At 28.6% G+C, this 14,793-nt stretch overlaps 1 protein-coding gene across 1 annotated transcript; it reads left to right on the forward strand.

Moving 5' to 3' along the window:
* Positions 1–9,956: 9,956 nt before the first annotated feature.
* On the forward strand, positions 9,957–12,176 carry LOC115710099 (glucan endo-1,3-beta-glucosidase, basic isoform). Its single transcript, XM_030638431.2, has 2 exons — positions 9,957–10,117; positions 11,066–12,176. Exons 1-2 carry the CDS (start codon positions 10,012–10,014, stop codon positions 12,007–12,009), a joined length of 1,050 nt encoding a protein of 349 aa, XP_030494291.2. The 5' UTR covers positions 9,957–10,011; the 3' UTR covers positions 12,010–12,176.
* Positions 12,177–14,793: the final 2,617 nt, after the last annotated feature.

Genomic DNA, 14,793 nt, shown 5'->3' on the forward strand with positions numbered 1-14,793 from the left:
TTGAGCTTCAAACCCACATAAGCTTTGATCTGCAAGGGAAACTGGTTGATGTGGGTAATCGGGCTTCCTCGCTCTCTCAACTCTCTTTAGATGGATTTTGCTGTTATGAACAGAATGAGTGAGGAGCTCGGGGACCGAGACCCTATATTTATAGGTGAGATACTCCATCAGTATCTGTGCCACATTAATTGTCAGAATATTTTGACAATTAATTCAGGAAATCAAATCAGGTAATGAATATAGAAATCTGACCATATATAGAATATTACGTAATTGATTCTATCCAGATTCAATGAATATAAAATATTCATTTATCAGAATCAATAATATTATTTTATTTCCTTAATTAGAAATATTCTAATATTCTCCCACTTGGTCAGCATTTAAACTAAAACATTCAAACCCAAACGTTCCTCATTATATAATAAACATACGAATCATAGCGACATGTCCTCATTATAAGTCGAGTATTATCTTCCATGTATTACGATATATTTATTATATAACAATGTACTTTATGTGGCAATGTACTTAAGCGAATAAACCCTAACCCTTATGTTTATTCAGGTCCTCTTACGATAATTTTCTCAGATGAAATTAAGGTGCACATAAATATGAGAAAATATCGAAATTAGAGTTTCATTAAATAATTTTTGGTTGTACAAATAAAAAAACTGCATATGGGTTAACTGAATCCCATATTTACTTTATGATCCTTGAATTTGTATTGCGGCATGCCTTTAGTCAAGGATCTATGCGATCACCCAATTCAGTTTGCGTGATTAATGACCACTTATCACGCCTTTTTATGGCTAAATACTTAATGTCGATATGCTAGCTTCGACCAGTACTCTTAGAGTTATTAGCCATAAATATTGTAGCTGAATTTATCGCAAAATTTTCTTAATGGCCTAATGAAACTGTAATTCTAAACTCTAGGCCTACTATGAAACTCTATAATACATCATACGAGATGTATCCTCAAAACAATAAATGAATCTGACTTCTATAGTGGAAATAACAATCAAGATTCTCTACAATATAACTTACTGGTAATCTTAAGGACGTAATAAAATATTGATTTACGTTAATAAATACAACCAGTGAAGTATGTTAGAATCTAATTGGTTAACTATATTTCCAGATGGTCAATTCATCTTAAAATATGTATGAATATAATTTTTAGTATCTTAAAGATACCTCATCACTTTGTATGAAGAATACAGTGGTCTTAACTTTAGTTATTCTGATACTACTTAACGATCCTGAAACAAATGTAATGCAAAGTCTTATTCAGACTCTTAGGCATACATTAGGCTTCTAAAATAGAAGCAAATGAATGTTCTTAATTTATTCTCATTCCAGACCATTTTTCAGATGCTGGTTCGAGGTGAATTTATCACACTTAAAGATAAAAGTTATATCAGATGAATAATACATAATTTTATTTAATCAGAGATGTTGTAGCTACTCTCTAATTAATTAAAATTATATATATTATTTATATTTCTTATCTCAAAATAATAATTTGAGATATGAATTATTTCAACTTATATAGAAAACTTTTATCATCATTTGCAAGTAACATATTGTCTACGTATAAAACAAATATTACTCCCACTAACCTTCTGGTATATAATTATTTCCATAATTCTCTTTTCAAACATAAAGGAAAAGATGATATAATACCAATTTGTGAGATGTTTGTTTTAATCTATAAGTAGACACTTTAAGCTTGCATATGCTCACCACTTATTAGAGGAAAATCTTTATGGCAGTCTATATACCTTCTCCTCTAGTTCACTGTTTGGAATTGATTAATGAATTAAAACAAGCAACAAATGCCAGGGTCTATAATAGAATCTTTTATAAAAACAAATGAGAATGTAAATCTCATTTATTACTGATTCTTATTTCAAAATGAACTTCTTAGCAATGAATATTCTTTTATATCTTTATGTTTCTCAATGTTGCCTAATGAATTAAAAAAAATTTATGCTTAATTAATGTTCTCCACCCCATTAGGCAACTTTACTAAAGATAAACTTTATTGCTCTTTAAGATATTCATTTCTTCATTCATGGCATGTTGTACTACAACTTCAATTCTTTATCATTCTATAATTTAATTTGTGTCTCAAATTAATATTGTAGTTGAACTCTTATTGTACAAAATGTAATCACTAGAAAACATTGATCTTATTGTTCTAATAAGTCATCTTAAGGATGGACCAACAAACTCTTAAAAGAGCAAATGGTTCAATATGCATGTTATTTTAGAAATTATAAGCAATTACTAAATAACATAACTTATTAGAATTTTATCAATGACTCGTAGATTATTAATGATTAGTTATGAATTCTCAATAACCAGTAATCTTAAGGGTTGTTGTGAATCATAATTAATCTAACACTTGAGGTGGAAGTTTGAGAAAATATGAATGATCTTTCTCAGAAACTAGGTTCCTAGATTGATCACTCCCACTGATCAAGTCAATTCTTAATTCCACAATTCTAGTGTTGTGAGATGGATAATAAAATATGTAACCCTTAAACCTTATAGCTTTTCAAATGAAATATGCTCATTTATGGTTTAGGGCCCAGATCTTTTCTTTGACAATTGTACTCTAACTATATATGGGTATTTATAAAATGTGTACATGTCATCAAGTCGGTTTTCAACCTTATCACAACTCAAAATATGTTTGAGAAACAACTTTGGTTAGAACACGATTCGATATGTACACCCCATTGTTGAGTATCAATAGACAAAGATTTAGGAAAGATTGGAGTTTGCTATGTAGGCTCCACCCCATGTCCAAAAATGCTTAGTTTCTTAAATTTGTCACACACTATGATTTAGGTGTACCAGGCATATGTATTGGGCAATGAACCCATGCTTTTAAAGAAACTTTACAAATAGACTGGGAGTTTATCCATACTCACGAATTTTAATGTAGTATTCTCCATTTTATAATTGATCTCACTATCTTAATATGCAAAATGCACTATTTCTCTACTTAAGATTTAAATGTCTTTGAAACATATAAATCTATACTTTTGTAGAAAAATAATTTATGTGAGTAATCGTTAAAAATGAGATGCAAAATTTGAGTCCATGTCTTCAAAATTAATTGACTTGTATGATTTCTAATATGATAGAATTCTAATATGCACCGATTTTAACTTGTTGGAATACATATTCTTAATGAATTTCACACAAGTTCTAAATAAAGTTAGTAAAATCAAGTGTAATGAATATCCCCACCATTTACTAACATTTATTCTATTTATGGAGATATGTTCCATAATTTTTGGTGCTATAATATAGAAGAATTCTTATTAACAACACAATTTTTATTGTCACATTGAACTTGCATATCTTTATGAGTGACATCATTTTGTAGTAAAGACCTTTAAATGTGTCTAAATCAAGTTTCAAAAGAATCTTGGAACATAAAGCTCTTTGTCAATTTTAAAACAAAGCCACTACTATATTGCTTGTTCCTTAAACTTCTAAATGTGACAACTTATCTTGTCTGTGGATAAGATTTGCTCACAGTTACTGACTTTCTTAGGTTTATTTGTAAACCTTACAAGAAATTATGAATGTGGAATAACAATCTAAAATAATCCACTGTGTGTTAATAATCACATTAACTATATTAGAATGTATTCATACACAATAAATTAAAATTTATTGGTGATAATAAAGTGTGATTTATTTTTCTTAATTATACAGTAAAAACTGTACATTTTGGATTAAGTTATCAGAATAAATTTTTGGAAATTTCTACTGGTATGGAAGAAATTTATAAATAGTGATGTAATAAAATTACATATATAGTTTTGAGGTTTAAATGAATCATGTTTTTACCAATGAATAAACATGCTTAAATATGAAATCTTATTAAACAAAAATTGCCTGTGGGCTAAATTTTTAATTTAATAAGATTAGATTTAGATGTAGATTATGATAGATTTACACAATTTATGAAAAACTTAAAGTTTAATATTTCTATCTTAATGAAAGGTATGAAACACTTAATTATTTATAAATGTTTCAAAATTTTATACTTTATGATAAAATTATTAAATTAAATCTACATAATTTCCTGTGGGATAAATTAAGAGAATTTAATTTAACATATTAATCATGTGAATATAATAAAATCCCTGTAGGGTAAGATTATTATGTTCACATAATTCATGTCCATTATGTGATCTTAATCCACTTAATGTATATAATTTTATATAATTAAGGATGCTGTGGCTACTCCCTAATTATTTAAAATTATGTGGTTCACTAGACATCAAAGTATAAACTGAAGATTAAAATTTTACTAAATCCAAAATTGCCTGTGGGCTAAATTTTAAATTTAATAAAATTAGATGAACTTTATGATAGATTTAATTAAACAATTAGTTTTGGAAAATGAAGGTTTATTATCTATCTTTAATTAAATTTGTGATAACACTATTAAATTAAATCCCCATAACTCCCTGTGGGGTAAATTAAGAGAATTTAATTTAACATATTATCCTAATTAATTATACAAATATAATAAAATCCCTGTGGGGTAAAATTATTATACCTATATAATTAATTACAAGTTATGTCCATTAAGGTGAATTTTAATTAATATATAATTTTATACAAATAAGGATGCTGTGGCTACTCCCTAATTATATAAAATTATATTTTCACTTTGACATTAGGTATTGGGCTCTACCTAAAAGTAATTTCGTTATTAACATAGTAGACAATCACTGAGATTAATGCTCCTAGTGTGGTCGTCCGAAGATCATTAAAAACCGTTCTAGATATGAGCATTTGTCCCAAATTCATGTTTTCTTATGTCAAACCACAAAATTACTTACATTTTATTCATATTTTATTCATTTTAGGAAGTTTTATGAGTATTTTATGAAGTTTTATGAAACTTAATGTGCTATATAAAATATTCAACCTATCTTAATGTTTGAATATTTCTAAATATATCTAGCACTATAAAAGGAATTTATGTATAGCATTTAAATCATACAAATCTAAATTAATTGCATTAAACATAAATTTGCCAAATAAATACAAATTAATACAATTATTGTATGATAATAAATTAAATGCTTAATTCCATAATATATAATTAATTATGCATTTATGACCATATAATATCTTAAATATTTATACTAATAATTAATTTGTATAAATAAGGTAATTATACAAATTAGTACAATTAATTATATGGAATGAATTAAATGCAAAATTAAAGACTATACTTAATGGCAAGATTTTTCAAATTTTATTAATTTAAACAATAAATTACATAAATTTGGTAATAAATAATTAAATGCACAATTATACAAATTGCACAATTATTACATGCCTAAATAAATCATGTAATTAATTACCATATTAAAACAAATTTCCATTTTCAGTTTATACTAAATAACATATTAATTCTAAATATATGTATTAAATTAAAAATGGAAATTAATGAATGTAATTTATTGACTAAATTAACAATAGGAGAATAATTTATATTTCCAAATAAATAAAAAATATATATAAAAAAAAATCGAAATTTTTTCCCTTTTTTTTTTTTTTTTTGAAAAATACACTGCCATAAACGACATGATAAAATTTCCTTAAACTTCCAAAAATCATGAAATCAATTCCAAATGAATCTAAATGCAAAAATTAAGACATTCATATAGATTTTATGCATCGAAAATACATAAAACAAAGACTTTAAAAATCACCAAAATTTTCTGAAAAATAATTTTGAGATTTCTTTGTTTTTTCAAAGTGGATTTTCATGCTTAGAACAATCTATATTAATATATGAATGTATTAATACATATACAATATATATATAAATATATATACATATATATACAGAAAAATAAAAATACTGTATGTATATATATAAACATGAAATGTATATATGTATATATTTGTATATAGCATTTAGATATATAAATAATATATATATACAACATATATACGTAATGAAATGAAGAAAAAATATATATATATATGTATATGAATATATATATATATATGAACTGAATGAATAAACAAGTATATATGTATGAAAATATATATGTATATATATAATTGGGATTGAATGAATATGAATATATAAATATATACACAAACGAAAATAAATATATATATCAACACTGAATTAAATATATATATATATAAACACTGTATATACGAGTATATATATATATGAAACTCAAACTAAAATCAAGGCAGAGATAAAAACTGCTCTGATACCAACTGTTAGACAATTTATATGTATAAACTGAAATATATGTATGTGTATATAAAATGCGGAATTAAACAAATATATACACTATATAACTTAAGGATCGAAATACCTCCAGCCATTGATTCTTGAGCTTCAAACCCACATAAGCTTTGATCTGCAAGGGAAACTGGTTGATGTGGGTAATCGGGCTTCCTCGCTCTCTCAACTCTCTTTAGATGGATTTTGCTGTTATGAACAGAATGAGTGAGGAGCTCGGGGACCGAGACCCTATATTTATAGGTGAGATACTCCATCGCATTCGTGCCACATTAATTGTCAGAATATTTTGACAATTAATTCAGGAAATCAAATCAGGTAATGAATATAGAAATCTGACCATATATAGAATATTACGTAATTGATTCTATCCAGATTCAATGAATATAAAATATTCATTTATCAGAATCAATAATATTATTTTATTTCCTTAATTAGAAATATTCTAATATAAATTTGATTGTACTTTCAAAATATTGCGTACATTGTATTTAAATAAAATAAATTATGATAGATCGAAGTGATAACATAAGCTATCCCATTCACTACAAAATATATATCTTGTAAAAAAGTTAAGACTAAAAAAACTAGCATATTAAACTTGTGTTATCATTAAAAGAAAATAGGTGACTAAGACTAAATATATTTTGATTCACAAAATATATATTTATTGTGAATAAAATTAAATTAGCTAGTAAACTCTTGTATCAAAATACTAATTTTTAGTAGGGATGAAAATTAAGCGGGTATAATAGGCGGGGAAGGCTCCCCTGTCCCATCCCCGTTAACTATTTTAATATCCAATCCCATATATTTCCCATCAAAGACGGGTGAGAAATCACCGCTGGGACAGATAATACCCACAAGAGACCCATTTATTTTTTAAAAAATAAAATTATAAATAAAAAAAGTAAATTGTATAAAATTTAAAATGTTATATATGTTAGTAATTTAAAATTAACAATGTTATCTAAAATAATATGAAAATATTTAAATTTTACTAATAATAGACTGCAAAATACATAATTAAAATACAATATTAATTTGAATTAATTTGGAAATCTTATGATTTGTGTTAAAAAGTATAATAAGGGCCAAGTTTATCAGTTGGTTCATTTATATTGATATAATAATAAAAGAATGGCATATATAAGAAGTTTATAACATGGAAAAAATATCAATGTTGGCTAGCTAATCAATAAAAAAAAAAAAAAGAGGTGAAGCAAATCGAAATTTGGATATAAGTGTCTTCATTTTCAAATCCAATGATCAAATTTGTTTTGGTTAATACTTAATTGTGCTATCCTATCACTTACTTAGAAAAAGAAAAAAAGAAGTGAATCAAATCGAAATTTGGATATATTATTGCAAATTAATTATTAAAGCACAAAAAAAAAAAAAATGTGGGTTACCTACAAGCTCTTTCTAAGGATAACATGCAAAAACTATCAAGATAACTTTTGTATTGGTCCACCAATATTTATGGAACTCGGGGTAAATTTTAAAAAATTAGCTTGTTATTTGAAAAATAAATTAAAATTTAAGTAAAATTTTAAATAATTTTTCTAGCAAAGAAAAAAGATTAAATATCTTAATAGACTGGGGGCCTTAAGCAATAGCCTCAACCGCCCTACACTAAAGATGAAGCCTTAGTGTCGACCTATTATTTAAATTATCTCACCAAGTCTTTATTTTTTTTTAATTTTACCTCAAACTTTTACGTTACACCATACATACTTTTTTTTTACTTTTTCTTTACATTTATTTAAATATTTTTTTTTAATATATATATGACATACAATAAAAAGTATGAATAAAATATTAATTAAATATTATTAAATTATTGCTTGTAGAATGCATAGTGTTTCTCTACATGTAGACACTACCAAAAAAAAAAAAAAACTACTTTTAGTAACAACCTTTTAGTCAAAACATAAATTTTTTGTGATTAAATGTTACTTATAATTAAAACATAGTATTTAGATAAGCTGTGACTAATTTAGTTTTAGTCACAACAAGTATTGTGACTAAAAATACATTTAGTCACAACGAATTACGATTTTTGTGACTAATATATTTAGCCATAGATCTTTTAGTAATAACATAGGAATGATAATTTATAATTAGTTACAACTTTTTCACTTTTAGTCATAAATTTTGTTGTAACTAAAAGTAAATTTTTTTGTAGTTAGAGAAACACTACATGTAGAGAATGTAACATTCTTTAAAATTTGAGATATAAAGTAGCTCAGTTGATGGGGCTAATTTTTTGTCATTTTTTCACATTTATCTTCTCTATTTTGAAAAAAAAAAGAGTATTACAGCTCATCTAATGTGAGTTCTCGTAAAAGTCACGTACTTGATCTGTAGGTTAATATGAGAGTTCAAGACAAAAAGAGAAGAAGAAAAAAAAAAATTCCAACCCTAGCTAGCTATTGGAATTTGGAGAGTCTTCTCTTGTAGTGTAATAAAAGTCATGTACTTGATCTGATGTGATCGAGCATTGTTATTGAGTATTAGTGGTGCTCAACACTTTTCATAGGTAGCAGTACTACACGAATATTGGTTAGCGATATTTTCTAAAAATTATTTTCTTAAGTTATATAAAACTCGATATTTAATTACACTAATGGCAGTATGACTTCAAGAAAAATATTAAATATTAATAGTGCCTTTTAGTCATTCTTTGTTTTTGGGGTGCATGAGAATATGGGAGTATGTACTAATTAAAATTGGAAAGCCGCCTATGCAACCACAAAACAACACTCTTATTATTTGGCTTGTTCCCAATTAATTGCGGAGCATTTTTTTTATCTTGTGATATAATAATAATAATAAAGAAAATAATATTATTTAATTTTAATAAAAACAATAATTATGAACCAAATTTCAAACCTATAATTAGAGACTTTTCTATTTTAACAATATATATACATGTCAAATTAGTACTATTGTAGAGAATTGAAGGGGTTTATTAACCTTTTAAGAAATTAAATTAAAATTAATGCAGTGGATATATATCATTTCCTGTTTCACTAAATTTCTAACATGAGATCCCATTACTCTTTTCATTTTAATAAAAAGAACTCTAATAATTATTGTTCTGAAATTCTTAACACATTAGAAATAGTCCAAATTATAAATCAAATATCATCAAATCTTCAAGGGTGATCATACTATGCTCAATATAGTTAATTAGTTCAATAATTTTTTCCAAAATAATTTTTTAGACATCTTCAACATGCCTTGTTAAAAATTACTAAGTCAATAATTTCAAAAGAATGATATTATTGTAACAAAACTAATAGTAATTTATTCTACATTATTATTTTTTTTCATATACAATTAATTTAACTACATTATTAATTAAACTTTTTAACCATAAATAGATAGTAGTAGTAGTAGTAGTAGTAGTAGTAGTAGTAGTAGTAGGGGGTGTAATCTAATGATCAATATTTTATGGTTACAATCAAATGAGTCAATTTAATTGTATAGACTATATAGGAGTGGTACATAATATTTGGAAGCATTATTATGAAAAGTCTATAGGAGTGATCTAAACAATTAATGCATGTGCATTCACACTTGCTTAGCCACCACTTTCTCTATTAATTTTCCTCTATAAAAGGAGCTTCTCATAAGTTTAATTTTCAAAATACACACCAATAGCTATAGCTTGCTCTATCTCTCAAACCATGGCCAAAATATGCTCCCATGCAGCTGCCAATAATAATAATTTATCCATGACCATTTCCACAATGCTCTTACTAGGGTTGCTAATGTCAACTTTAGACAAAACAGGTCATTTTCTCTTCTCCTTCTTTAATACTTAATTGTTATGTTCAAGATTACCATTGTATTCAGGGACGAACGCACATTGTGCCACATATAGGTCGTGCAACCCCTTATCTACGAATTCTCTTTTAGTTTCTAGTCGTGTCATTTTACGTTACCTCTAACATGGTGTATTTAATTGCTTGTAAGGACAATCTTAAAATTGGGTGAGTCTTAGAAAAAAAAAAGTTATTGAGTCATTTATTAACAAATATACATATAGTATTTTTTAAAATTATTATAAAAAATATGTATATTTTAAGAAAGAGTATATTATTTTTGGGTCCTAGGCTAGGTGGACTCTAGGCGCAGGCCTAGCTCACGTTAGCCAATCTAATTCTAATTTTTTGTAATCAGGAAGATTACTTGAAAATAAAATCTTTGGTACTAATTAAACTCACTATCTTTGAACTGCATGGCTGCACAAAGTTGGTTGGGGACGTCTTTGCAGGTGCCTAACCAACCATGTGAAGTGAAATTAATATCAATATTTGACATTATTTTTTTTAATTTTAAATTTAAATCCCTAAATATTTTTCATCATTTATGGAATATAGTAGGAAAATTTACATGGTATACTAACTTTTGTCAATTTTTTACAAAAATACTGTCAGACAGTATTTTTTACTTTTTTACTGTGTTTTTCTATAAGTTTCATACTGCAGTATACTGTGTTAAATTTTCACTGGTATTCTACTGGTGTTTTACTAGTGTTTTACTGTTATTTTGAGTTGTTCTGCTTTGTTTTTTTACTGGTGTTTTATAAAAACACAGTATTTTTGAAAAAATTTCCGTGTGATAGTATTTTTGTAAAAATTAATTCAAATTCTAATATTTTTGTAAATTTCCCATATAGTATACATTAAATTAATTACATTTTTTTGAATAATTTTATCAAAATATTTGTACATGCAGCTGCCCAAATTGGAGTTTGCTATGGACTATTGGGCAACAACTTGCCACCTCCACAAGAAGTTGTGAATCTTTACAAACAATACAACATACGAAGAATGAGATTATACAGTCCAAACGACGCCGTTTCCCGAGCTCTAAGTGGAAGCAACATTGAGCTTATGCTTGGTATCCCAAACGATGCTCTCGAAGGTATCGCTAACAGCCAATCTACAGCTGACACGTGGATCCAAAACAACGTTAGAAACTACAACAACGTAAAGTTCAAGTACATTGCTGTAGGAAACGAAATTCAAACCAATGACAGAGCTGCACAGTTTCTTGTTCCCGCCATGGAAAGGATTCAAAACGCAATCAACTCCGCCGGCCTTGCAAATCGGATCAAGGTCTCAACATCTGTCGATACTGGAATCCTTGGTGTGTCGTACCCACCTTCTAGTGGTTCGTTTAGGTCAAATTATGGACCTATAATCAACCCTGTAATTCGATTCTTGGTGAACAACAGATCTCCCTTGTTACTAAATTTGTACCCATACTTTAGTTACATTGGTAACACAAGAGACATTTCTCTTGACTACGCTTTATTTAGATCCCAATCAGTTGTGGTGAGAGATGGCCAAAATGGGTACAAAAATCTTTTTGATGCTATTTTGGATGCTGTTTACTCTGCTCTTGAGAAGGCTGGGGGAAGTTCGTTGGAGATTGTTGTTTCGGAGTCGGGTTGGCCTTCGGCCGGGGGAACAGCGACGTCGTTTGAGAATGCTAGGACTTATAATGCAAATTTGATTCAACATGTTAAGGGAGGGACTCCGAAGAGACCAGGGAGGCCTATTGAGACTTATGTGTTCGCTATGTTCAATGAGAATCAAAAGAGCCCTGAATATGAGAAGAATTGGGGACTTTTCTTCCCTAACAAACAACCAAAATACAATATTAATTTGAATTAAGGTGTATTGTAAGGATTACTATATTAAGGCCAACTCAAAGATTTGGCTTTTATATGATCCAATATATGTAATGATAAAAGAAGATGTGAGAAGTTGGTATATGGAATAAATTAACAATAATGTGTTAAAACTATATGATGAATAAAGATAACTTTTTTTAAATACCATATATTATTATATTTTTAAGATGATGAAATAAAATATCATATAATTAACTATAATAAGATAATAAAACACTTATATTTTTTTGTTATTAAAATAATATAAAAAGTGTGTTATTGTTGATTGTATAATAACACATATGTATAACAATAATAAAGTGAGATACATGATGTTTAGCTCAGGTCTTAAAAATTATTTTGGGGAAAAGCTTTGATAATAGCAGCCTATTTGACAAATAAGTGTCCATCAACACCTATAAATCTCATGACATCCGAGCATAAATAGACATGTAAGGGCTCGTTTGGTACGCCGTATAAGGGTTGTATTGTATTAAATAATAAATAACATTATGTTTGGATAAAACAATGTATTGTATTAATTATTACGACCAAATTTTTTAATACAATGTATGTTGTATTATTTAATACATATTAAATGGTTCGTATTAGCTTGTATTATAATATTTACAAAGGATTTGGGGTCAACATCAATCTCTGACCCGGACCCAGACCTAGACCCAAACCCGGGATCCGAACCCAGACCCAGACCTGAACTTGGGACTCGGACCCGGACCCGGACCCAGACCCAAACCCGAGACCCGAACCCGAACCCGTACCCAGGACTTGAGACCCGAACCCGAACCCGAACCCGAACAAGGGACCCAGACCCAGACTCGGGACCCGGACCCAGACCCAGACCCGAACCCAGGACCCGGACCCAGACCTGGAACCCGGACCCAAACTCGGACTCGGACCCGGGACCCAGATCCCGTAGTTGGTGTTGGGATCGAGTGTATTGAAAATATATTATAACTTTACACAATCAATTAATACAAGTCAATACCAAACATTGTAGTGTATTAAATAATACTAATACAATACAATACAATCCAACACAATACAATACAATACGGCGTACCAAACGAGCCCTAAACCTCCTAATTTGTCTAATTTGAGAGTGTTTGGCTGCATAGCTTATGTACACCAAAATAAGGGTAAGCTAGAACCTAAATCAATAAACAGTATTTCTAAGATATCCTCAAGGTGCTAAAGGATATAGAATTTTGCTTAACAATGAAAGGGGTTTCAAAACCATAAATAGTAGGGATGTATTATTTTTAAAGAAAGTGTATTTTCTTACTTGAAAACTACTAACAATGACAATATAAGAAATAAGTTTAACCCTACAGGGAGTATTGAAAACTAGATACAAATTAATGTAAAAAAAAGTGGAAGGAACTAAAACTAATCAAGGTACAGATCAGGTGGAACTTGCAGGCATTGAGGAATAAATTGGAGATATAGATCAGGTGGAACCTGACCAGGAGGATATAACATATGCACAAGACTATCAATTAGTCAGAGATAGAGACAATAGGGTTTCAAAACCTACACAGAGATATGGATTCTTTGCTTTTACAGATATGTTGGCATATGCTTTTATCACTGTAACAGAACTTGTCAAAATTGAACCAAGGACTTATTCAAAAGCAATTTTGAGTAAGGAAACAAAGTATTGGAACAGGGCTATGGATGATGAGATGGGGTCACTGAAAAGAATAAGACTTATATAGTAGTTCCAAGACCAAAAGGGAAAATGGTGATCAGTTGCAAATGGATCTACAAGCACAAATCAGGTTTCACAGTTGGGGAAATGCCAAGGTTTAAGGCTAGACTTGTGGTAAAAGGTTTTAGCTAGCAAGAAGGAATTGATTTTAATGAAATCTTTGCACCTGTTGTGAAATAAAAGACAATAAGGATAATGTTGGCCTTGGTTGCTCAATTTGATTTGGAATTGGAGCAAATGGATGTAACCATTGCATTCTTACATGAAGACTTAGAAGAAACTATTTACATGGAACAACCTGAAGGTTACAAGGAAAAAGGTGACCAGAATCAAGTTTGTCTCTTAAAGAAATCTTTGTATGGGTTGAAACAGGCTCCAAGACAGTGGAATAAAAAGTTCAATAACTTCATTACACAACATGGATTCACAAGGAGTATGCATGATACATGCTTATACTACAAAGGCACTGAGATGTTACAAGCTGAATATCTTCTACTCTATGTAGATGATATGCTACTAATTAGCAAAGAAAAGTCAAAGGTTGAAGGAATGAAGGAAATTCTAAAATCTGAGTTTGACATGAAAGATCTAGGGTTGCAAGTAAAATTTTTAGAATCAACATTAAGAGAGATAGAAGCAAAAACCAGCTATTTCTTAATCAGAAAGATTATTTGGAAAAATTAATTGACAAATTCTAAATGAATGGTTCTAAAAAAGAAACTATGCCTCTATCAAGCTAGTTTTAGCTGTCTAACAAGCAATGTCCTAACACTGATAAAAAAAGTAAGAAATGAAGGAAGTACCATATTCAAATGCTATGGGTCTGTGATGTGTGCTATGGTCTGTACAAGACCAAACCTAGCTATGCAGCAAGTGTACTGAGTAAATACATGAGAAATCTAGGGAAACTTCATTGGGCTACAATGAAATGGCTGCTCAAGTACATTAACATCACTACTAAGGTTGGATTATGTTTCAAGAAGAATCAAGACATGATTCAGGTAAAAGGTGTTGTAGATGCAGACTTTGTAGGGGATAAAGACTCAAGGAAATCTA

Source organism: Cannabis sativa, chromosome 3 (genome assembly GCF_029168945.1).
Source record: "Cannabis sativa cultivar Pink pepper isolate KNU-18-1 chromosome 3, ASM2916894v1, whole genome shotgun sequence".
Lineage (NCBI taxonomy): Eukaryota > Viridiplantae > Streptophyta > Magnoliopsida > Rosales > Cannabaceae > Cannabis > Cannabis sativa.